The sequence below is a fragment of the Xenopus tropicalis genome, chromosome 6 (assembly GCF_000004195.4).
Source record: "Xenopus tropicalis strain Nigerian chromosome 6, UCB_Xtro_10.0, whole genome shotgun sequence".
NCBI lineage: Eukaryota > Metazoa > Chordata > Amphibia > Anura > Pipidae > Xenopus > Xenopus tropicalis.
The window spans coordinates 4401223-4411086 of NC_030682.2; the positions used below are offsets into that span (position 1 = coordinate 4401223).

The following is a 9864-nucleotide window of genomic DNA, read 5'->3' on the forward strand; positions in this document are numbered from 1 at the left end:
CTGCCCTAGTTACGCCCCCCCCCGCTGGGGTATTTAGTTCTCTGTGCCTACCTGCCCTAGTTACGCCCCCCACTGGGGTATTTAGTTCTCTGTGCCTACCTGCCCTAGTTACGCCCCCCACTGGGGTATTTAGTTATCTGTGCCTACCTGCCCTAGTTACGCCCCCTGCTGGGCAGTTTGGCGTAGGGGCGTTTAGCTCTCTGTGCCTAGTGACACACATGGCTGTTAAAGGGGGCATTCCGTGCCAGGAGTTGCATTATACAAGGTTTAGGGGGCAAACAGCTGATCAGAACCAGGCTAGGCCGGTGTAGTGGCAGTGGAACCCTTCTCACTGGGGCAATCAGCTAGGCTTTGGGGGTGCTGAGCACAATGCTGCCCATATTTACCCCTCCCATGCCCCCCCCCAGCTGAAGGCCCCTTACTGGAGATACTGACTGGGCCCCCAGCAGTGACCAGAAGAGAGCTGACATATCTGTACGGGGCTGGCTAATGGAACCAACTGGGGTTTGTGAATGGGTATTGCCAACTGTAGCATTGGGTGGGGGGAGAGGAACAATGGTGGGGCAACTATGTGTATGAGCACTGTAACTCCCCTCCCAGGTACAAATAAAGGTACATTTATAGACTGGAATCAAAAAAACTTGACCGGCCAGAAGAGAACCCCAATAGTGAGCAAGGCCTGACCCCCAATCTCAGTAATGCCCTTGTGGAGCAACTCCCAGCAACCACATTCCAACATCAAGTGGGAGACCTATTACAGTGATACTAATACACCCGAATAACTGATATAGGAGGGTGGCGCTATTCTGTTTTTCTGCTGCCAGCCCTGCCCATGGTTCTTTCCCAACACACTCAACCAACACAGACGGTTCTGTTACCTCGGTTGGGCTGGGCCCAGCCCTGTGAGGTCACACCTTACTAAGCACCCCATCATGTCATCATCGTGCCCAAGCTGGGAAGCCAGGTCCGGTTTGGGCAGTGTGTCTAACTGAGGCCAGAAATTCAGTTTCATAGACCAACTGCCGCCCATGGACTTGGCTTTTGTAGAGGTCATTCTGCCAGTTTGGACACCCTGACCATGGTCGGCCCTCCTGCTGTAATTGCTCTTGGCCTGTGGCCTGTTTATTCTGTTAAACCCCTTCCGTGCCTTGCTAATTCGCTTTGCCTTTCTCTTCTGTTCCAGGGGGCCCACCTACCTGCCTTATACCTGTAGTGAAGTTTGTTCCAGTTTTCAGGCACTTGATCCATATCTGCTTCCTTGTTGATCCTGACTCCCAACTTCTGAGCACAGAAGTGAGAGTCCACATAGTAATGGCACCCATGGCAATACTTATTGTCCTGCCACCCTACTTGCTGCCCCAGCTTGACCCACTCAGTCTGCCATAGGTTCCCTGCTGCCCTCTTGCTGGTCCTGCCACTCCACTTGCTCCTTTCCTCTGCCAAATGGTTTCCCCCTATAGCGTGCCACTTCTCACCGGCCACACACCCCTTCTGCCAGCCCTTAGTGCCAGCCCTGCCAGTGGTTCCCCACAATACAAATGGGACCCGGTTTCTGGCAGACACAGCTCTTCAGGCCGAGGTACATTTTACTCTCATACTCTAAATTATAGAAGTATGATTCCCCCTTTTCTCTTATGGGAATGCCTGGGCAGCATGCAGGGGGCAATTTCAAGTTCTGTTGCCCTGGCATTTTGTAGTGGCACATAAAACACTTGAAATCGTCCCATTTGCCATTTCCTGAACTTCCTGTTCTGATCCTGTCCCCAAATCTATTAAATCCCGACCCATATTAGAAACTCAGGGATCCATTCATTTTCCAGGATATTTATTCTAAACTCTATATACACATTTATATCTATAAGAAATAGCTGCATTTTTATTGGATGTTCCCTCATTTGGCAAAAGTTAATGAAACACAGATCGATGTGATCTACAGATATCAGTCATGTGACTGGCGACCCTTGAGAAGATCTTTATTCTGTATGTGGCCCTCTCCCTGTTGGGTTTGGATTCAGAAGGGAGTCGCCGCTACCCAGGACACTTTTCCCCATACACGTATCTGACCACGTCTTTCATGATAGTGAATATAAAATGACACCGCGCCAAGTCATAGACAGGTTTCACTCTCCAGTCCTTCTTCAACTCACGGAATTCCACCCTGGGATAGTCCTCCCTAAGCACTTCCTCATCTCTTCCATTAGCCAAGATGGCCAGCTGGTGATGGACATTCCTATTGTGGTCTAGTGCGGCCAGCTGAGTCCGTGCAATTAAGGAATGGGTAGAGAAGTGGCTTTGCTTTGGCCGGTACTTGAGGGCGTTGCTGCGGAACACATCCAGCTCCCCCATGTGACAAATATTCCGCAGCTTTGGGAGATCTTTGTTGATGTCCCGACTCAGTACAATCTCTCTCAGCTTTCTATGAGCTCTAGAACCTTTCCCTAGAAACGATCTTGTCACTTCATCCTCCTGAGGCGCATGTTCACAGCCGTGATAGAGCGCACCCGTCCTCCATTTATGTACCCCAATTACGTGATATATTAGTGAGTTCCACTTCTCCATCATTAGTTCCGTGTTGCCTTCACATGATCTAACCGCCCACCATAAATGGTTTCTCACTGGGGCGCTCCACTGGGCAAGCTCGGAACAGTTTCTCTTTTTGCTGGCGGCAGCCACTCTGTTACCAACGGATTTCCCGTAGCGCCAGGCATCAAACTCATGTAGGATGTGCCCATAATTCTCTTCCATCAGGTTCTTTACCCAGGGCCGCGGCTCCGTACAGACCAGCTGAACATTTACGTTGCACTGCAGCACATTATCCAAGGCGCTTTGGAATGTTTGTCTCTCGAGTGCGAGGGAAGATGTTTCAGGCGACGCTTGATCCACCTTCAAGCTCACAATTTTCTTTGAGGTTGCCTCCATAAATGTGCAAACACAGCGCTTTTCTGCACTGTGGCAATTCCTATCAGCGACGAGGCACACTGGTTTCTGCCCCAACTCTTTCATCACTCGGTGCTGCTCCAATTCCCAGTGGTGATTGATGGTCGGGAACAGGAAGAGTCTTTGGTGGCGATAATGGGTTTCCTTCCCGATCTGCCTGAGCCCCAGAATTTTATTCATGTAACTCACTTTGCTGTAACTGGAGCCGCTTAGTACGATGGCGGCCGACATTAACACATCGCCGATCGGCATGTGACCCTTTTTGGGTTGACTGTCCCAAAGATGGAATGAATGTCCTTTGGCACAAACAGCATTTACACTTAGGAAAGATCCGGTTATTTTCTTCCGAATGCTCTTAATGGCTGCCGGACAGTTCCTCCCTCCCCTGCAACGTGAGCCCCACAGAAGTTTATCCAGACAAGACTCGAATACAAGAAACTTGTTCTCATCAACCTCATCTTTGTATCCCAAATCCGTCAGATTCTCTGAATCGACTGTAGATTCCACTTCGCATTCATCATCGGCAACTTTGGCATTGTATGTGTTCTGAACTAAAGGTTCATAGGTCAGGTCTATGTGTTCTGTAGCACCCACGCGCATATCTACACCCTTTATACCAACGGAATCGGACTCTGCTTCCTCTCTCATTCTCAGACAGGTTGAACTCATATCCAGAGCCGGCCCATTATAGCTGTTTGTGGAGTGGGCCTGAGTGCCAGCTGAGTTTAGTAGAGTTGACAAAGACTGGATTCTTGGGACTTGGTACTGACCCGTAATGAGTTTACACTGCAAACCCTTATTTTTCTGAAAAATCATCTTCTGCGACGCGACACTCTTCTTACCAAATTTAGTGAACGTATTGGTCGACACACTCTTTTTCCTATAAAAATAATCAGTGTTCATGTCGGTGTCGACAAATATTGCACTTTTCGGGATAGATTTGTTGCAATGAGCACAGGAAGGTTGTTGTAGTCCAGATGATCTTTCCTCCGTCGGCGGATTTGACTGGGAGGAGGTTTCCGCAGATGTCTCGGTCGGCTCCAGAAGAGAAGTTTCTGGGTGCGGAGACGGTAGCAAAGCTGATGAATAAGTTCCGGAAGCATCTTCTGGTTTGTGCGGGGCCTGAAGCAGAGACGAAGTTAAGGAATATGGGAAAGTGGCGATGGACAGAAGTGATGATATGGACTGCAAGTCAGGTTCTGACTCCGCATCTTTCCCCTTTTTCTTTTTAAATCGTTGCGCACTCAGATTGACGAACGCAGATGAAAAGGTTTCGGGGAAGAGCGTCGGCACCGCCTCTTTTTTAAGAACCCGTTTGGTGCCCTGGTACGTGTAACTATCCGGGGTGAAATGTTCCGAACACAGACGGAAGGTGTCGCTTTTTTTTCCTTCTAAAATTTTAAGTGCCATCTCGTTGATGTCTCCGAAATTCTGGGGAATGTGTTGCAGCCAGTTCTTTATTATGGTGAGATTTCCGGGAAAAACGTGAAGGACGACGTGCGGGAACTGCTTCTTCCGCTTGCAGCTGTGCAGACATCCCTTCACTATGCAGGTCGGCATGTCGGATACCTGTTAGGCACAAACATTTGGTGTGGAATTAGAACTAGGAATTCTGAGGGACCGCCAACATGTTAGCCAACCCCACCCCCCCAAGGCAATTTTAATTTGGCTTTCCTTGCCCTTCATGGAAAGTATGAAGTTTTTCGGGCAAGTTGAGTGTGTACCAGTGTATTGGCCTAAGTATACAACAGAAGAAATACCCCTGATTCACCATATGACTTTGGGAGAGAGAGCAGAAAGAACAGCCAATCAGACATATGTAACTGTAAATCTTTGGTGGGCCGGGGGTACTGTATTTATTAGGGATGCACCCAATCCACTATTTTAGGGGCCGGACAAACCCCGAATCCTCTGCGAAAGATTCGCAGAATAAGAAAATGAATTTGAATCCTAATTTGAATATGCAAATCAGGATAAGTAACGGTTAACGACAACTAAGCGATATGCGCGTTTATGTGGCAAAAAGTCAAGATTCAGATTGGGTTTGGCCAGAGGCATGGATACAGGCGAATCCCAATCCTGCTGAAGGACAAATCTTGGCCGAATCCCAAACTGAATCCTAGATTCGGTGCATTCCTCGTATTTAGTTACCCGGGGTTCAGACTCTCCCTGACCTTGAAAAAAAACAATAGGAAATTCAAAGAATCTGAACTCTGTACCTGGGCAAGTACTGGAGTAGTAACGATTCACATACCCAGGAGTTAGTCACCCATCATTTGTCCCAATAGGACTTACCCTTTAATCACAGTGTTGGTTCTCTGCACTCACCCATTATTAACATATCTAGAACATTAAGGCACTCTGTGCATTATGCAATTATAAATGCCCTCCCCTTTAACACATTTGTGAGTTTTAACCCTGAAGTTGAAGGTAAGACTAGGTCCCCGTGTAGATGTATATTGAAGCAGAAGAACTCTTACTGAATCAGTGAGGGTAGGACTGGCCAGACTGGGGGTGAGTGAGTGTAGGACTGGCCAGACCGGGGGTGAGTGAGTGTAGGACTGGCCAGACCGGGGGTGAGTGAGTGTAGGACTGGCCAGACTGGGGGTGAGTGAGTGTAGGACTGGCCAGACCGGGGGTGAGTGAGTGTAGGACAGGCCAGACCGGGGGTGAGTGAGTGTAGGACAGGCCAGACCGGGGGTGAGTGACTGTATGACAGGCCAGACCGGGGGTGAGTGACTGTATGACAGGCCAGACCGGGGGTGAGTGAGTGTATGACAGGCCAGACCAGGGGTGAGTGAGTGTAGGACTGGCCAGACCGGGGGTGAGTGAGTGTAGGACTGGCCAGACCGGGGGTGAGTGAGTGTAGGCCAGACCGGGGGTGAGTGAGTGTAGGGCCGGCCAGACTGGGGGTGAGTGAGTGTAGGACTGGCCAGACCAGGGGTGAGTGAGTGTAGGACCGGCCAGACCGGGGGTGAGTGAGTGTAGGACCGGCCAGACCGGGGGTGAGTGAGTGTAGGCCAGACCGGGGGTGAGTGAGTGTAGGACCGGCCAGACTGGGTGTGAGTGAGTGTAGGACCGGCCAGACCGGGGGTGAGTGAGTGAAGGACCGGCCAGACCATAAAAATAACAGGGTCAGACAGAGGGGAATGGGCAATCTGTGCCCCCCCCCATTCATTACTATTGCGGGGCACAATGAGCCAGACCTACCCTGTATGAATAGGTTGTGCCACCGCCCTTCCCAACATTCCCTGCTCATATAACCAGGAGTGGCCAATCCCCGGCTCCCTGCACTCCCCTGATTAAAGGGCAAAGCAGCAGCAGGGAACAACTGTAAATAAAGATCTGTCGGGATTATTATTGCGCAGTCCTGGAAGAAAAACTCCATTCCTACTGCGGGCTGCTGAGTTGCCTGGTAACTGGGGTCAGTGACCCTGGCAGATTATATGCACAGACAGCAGACAGGGTGGCCCCTGCCCCCTCCCAGTACTCACTGTGTCTATTCACTATGGGGAGAGGCTGTAACTGGCAATAACCCTGCACAGGATATGAGCCCGAGGGGGAGGGGAGCCCCATTGACATTCCAGGCAGCAGTGTCCATGCAAATTGCCTGCTGGGGTCACTGACCCTCATAACAGCCAGCGGCAGCTCTCGCTCTCTCTCTCAACATGGCAAATCCACTCACATACACTCACTCACACTTTACTGTAATAATATACTATAATATAGGAATTTAAGACTATGATTTTTTCCTATTTTCTTATCAGTGCATTTTATTTATTATCCATGTGTCACTCACTTCCCCTCCTCTCCCCCAGTCCCACAACTGCCCCTCTCTATCAGCCCCCAGTCCCACAACTGCCCCTCTCTATCAGCCCCAGTCCCACAACTGCCCCTCTCTATCAGCCCCCAGTCCCACAACTGCCCCTCTCTATCAGCCCCCAGTCCCACAACTGCCCCTCTCTATCAGCCCCCAGTCCCACAACTGCCCCTCTCTATCAGCCCCCAATCCCACAACTGCCCCTCTCTATCAGCCCCCAGTCCCACAACTGCCCCTCTCTATCAGCCCCCAGTCCCACAACTGCCCCTCTCTATCAGCCCCCAGTCGCCCCTCTCTATCAGCCCCTGCAGCGGGATTAACCCCCAGTCCCACAGCCGCCCCTCTCTATCAGCCCCTGCAGCGGGATTAACCCCCAGTCCCACAGCCGCCCCTCTCTATCAGCCCCTGCAGCGGGATTAACCCCCAGTCCCACAGCCGCCCCTCTCTATCAGCCCCTGCAGCGGGATTAACCCCCAGTCCCACAGCCGCCCCTCTCTATCGGCCCCTGCAGCGGGATTAACCCCCAGTCCCACAGACAGTGCAGGGAGGAGGAGGAGGAGGAGGAGGAGGAGGGAAAAGCACTTACCCAGTAGCCCAGGCTGGAGATGTGAGTGCAGGGGAGGGACAATGCCAGGGACACAGGGGAAGGGAGATGCAGGCAGCAGCAGGACACAACTACCAATATGCTCCTTCGCTCCCTCACATCTCGGTTGTAGCCAGGCTGTGTATGGGAGGGCGGGAACTGGCTCAGCCCCGCCCACTCATCATGATGTAGAGACCGTTACGGGTTCAGATAAAGGACTGCTAGACCAATAAAAATGGTTGATAGCTTTCCCCACAGACGCGTCTCTAATACTGAGCGCGGCGGCCATTTTGTTGGTGGGCAAACTCTACTCCAGCAGCGAGAGGAGCCGGACAGTGCGTTGGGAGAGGTATATTACTACAGTTTTATAGTTATACCTATCAGTCATTAACTTTCGCTTGTCAGTGAGATTGTGAGAGTTACAGAGGGGCCCCGCAGGGCCTGTCGGATCATTGCCGCCCCTGTAGAAGCCAGGGCGGGCACATTGAAGTTGCCATGACAACAGCCCAACACAGATAAAAGGCTGCGCCAATCAGAGGCGCTCAATGTGAAAAAGCCATCTGCAACTCCCGGCAACTCTAACGACTGCTGTGTGACTGTGCAGCGGCGGAACTAGCAGGGGCGGGGCATAAATCTGCCCTCAGCACTTGCCCCTATCTGTGGCCCCAAAGGGAGTTGTTACATCACTTAGGGGCTATGATGTCACAAGAGACTGGGGGCGGGGTTATGCTCTAGTGAGTGACAGAACTACTGGGGGGCAGGGGGTGTGACTGCACCAGGGTCCCTCCCACTGGGCCCCCCAGGAGGCCAGCAGGACCCCCATGTGGTAAGGAGAATGGGGGTACAGGGGGTACTGCTCCCGACCAGTCAGAATACCATTTACTGCCCAACTGGGCCCCGAGCTGTGGCCCTTTGTAAAGGGGATGGAGACTGAGAGGAATACATGAGGCCACAATGTGTCTGTGCAGTATGAGCCCCTCTAGGGATATATACCCCTTATACCCACTGTCTCCCCCTCAACAGCCCCCCTAGGGTCCCGCTTCAGCAGGAACAGCCCCCTAAGTTTGCTCATAGCCTGTACAGAGAGATACCATAAAACTATGGCACATAGGGATTCCCTTGTACTAAGCACAATTCAGCAGGAACAGCCCCCTAAGTTTGCTCATAGCCTGTACAGAGAGATACCATAAAACTATGGCACATAGGGATTCCCCTGTACTAAGCACAATTCAGCAGGAACAGCCCCCTAAGTTTGCTCATAGCCTGTACAGAGAGATACCATAAAACTATGGCACATGGGGATTCCCCTGTACTAAGCACAATTCAGCAGGAACAGCCCCCTAAGTTTGCCCATAGCCTGTACAGAGAGATACCATAAAACTATGGCACATAGGGATTCCCCTGTACTAAGCACAATTCAGCAGGAACAGCCCCCTAAGTTTGCCCATAGCCTGTACAGAGAGATACCATAAAACTATGGCACATAGGGATTCCCCTGTACTAAGCACAATTCAGCAGGAACAGCCCCCTAAGTTTGCCCATAGCCTGTACAGAGAGATACCATAACACTATGGCACATAGGGATTCCCCTGTACTAAGCACAATTCAGCAGGAACAGCCCCCTAAGTTTGCCCATAGCCTGTACAGAGAGATACCATAACACTATGGCACATAGGGATTCCCCTGTACTAAGCACAATTCAGCAGGAACAGCCCCCTAAGTTTGCCCATAGCCTGTACAGAGAGATACCATAAAACTATGGCACATAGGGATTCCCCTGTACTAAACACAATTCAGCAGGAACGGCCCCCTAAGTTTGCCCATAGCCTGTACAGAGAGATACCATAACACTATGGCACATAGGGATTCCCCTGTACTAAGCCCAATTCAGCAGGAACAGCCCCCTAAGTTTGCTCATAGCCTGTACAGAGAGATACCATAACACTATGGCACATAGGGATTCCCCTGTACTAAGCACAATTCAGCAGGAACAGCCCCCTAAGTTTGCTCATAGCCTGTACAGAGAGATACCATAAAACTATGGCACATAGGGATTCCCCTGTACTAAGCACAATTCAGCAGGAACGGCCCCCTAAGTTTGCCCATAGCCTGTACAGAGAGATACCATAACACTATGGCACATAGGGATTCCCCTGTACTAAGCACAATTCAGCAGGAACAGCCCCCTAAGTTTGCTCATAGCCTGTACAGAGAGATACCATAACACTATGGCACATAGGGATTCCCCTGTACTAAGCACAATTCAGCAGGAACAGCCCCCTAAGTTTGCTCATAGCCTGTACAGAGAGATACCATAACACTATGGCACATAGGGATTCCCCTGTACTAAGCACAATTCAGCAGGAACAGCCCCCTAAGTTTACTCATAGCCTGTACAGAGAGATACCATAACACTATGGCACATAGGGATTCCCCTGTACTAAGCACAATTCAGCAGGAACAGCCCCCTAAGTTTGCTCATAGCCTGTACAGAGAGATACCATAAAACTATGGCACATAGGGA

At 50.9% G+C, this 9864-nt stretch overlaps 1 protein-coding gene across 1 annotated transcript; it reads right to left on the reverse strand.

The window, feature by feature from the left end:
• Positions 1-1808: 1808 nt before the first annotated feature.
• MGC145518 (uncharacterized protein) lies at positions 1809-7481 on the reverse strand. The gene is given in 2 exon segments (NM_001079000.1): positions 1809-4506; positions 7344-7481. A coding segment is annotated over 1 exon segment (2469 nt). The 5' UTR covers positions 4498-4506; positions 7344-7481; the 3' UTR covers positions 1809-2028.
• Positions 7482-9864: the final 2383 nt, after the last annotated feature.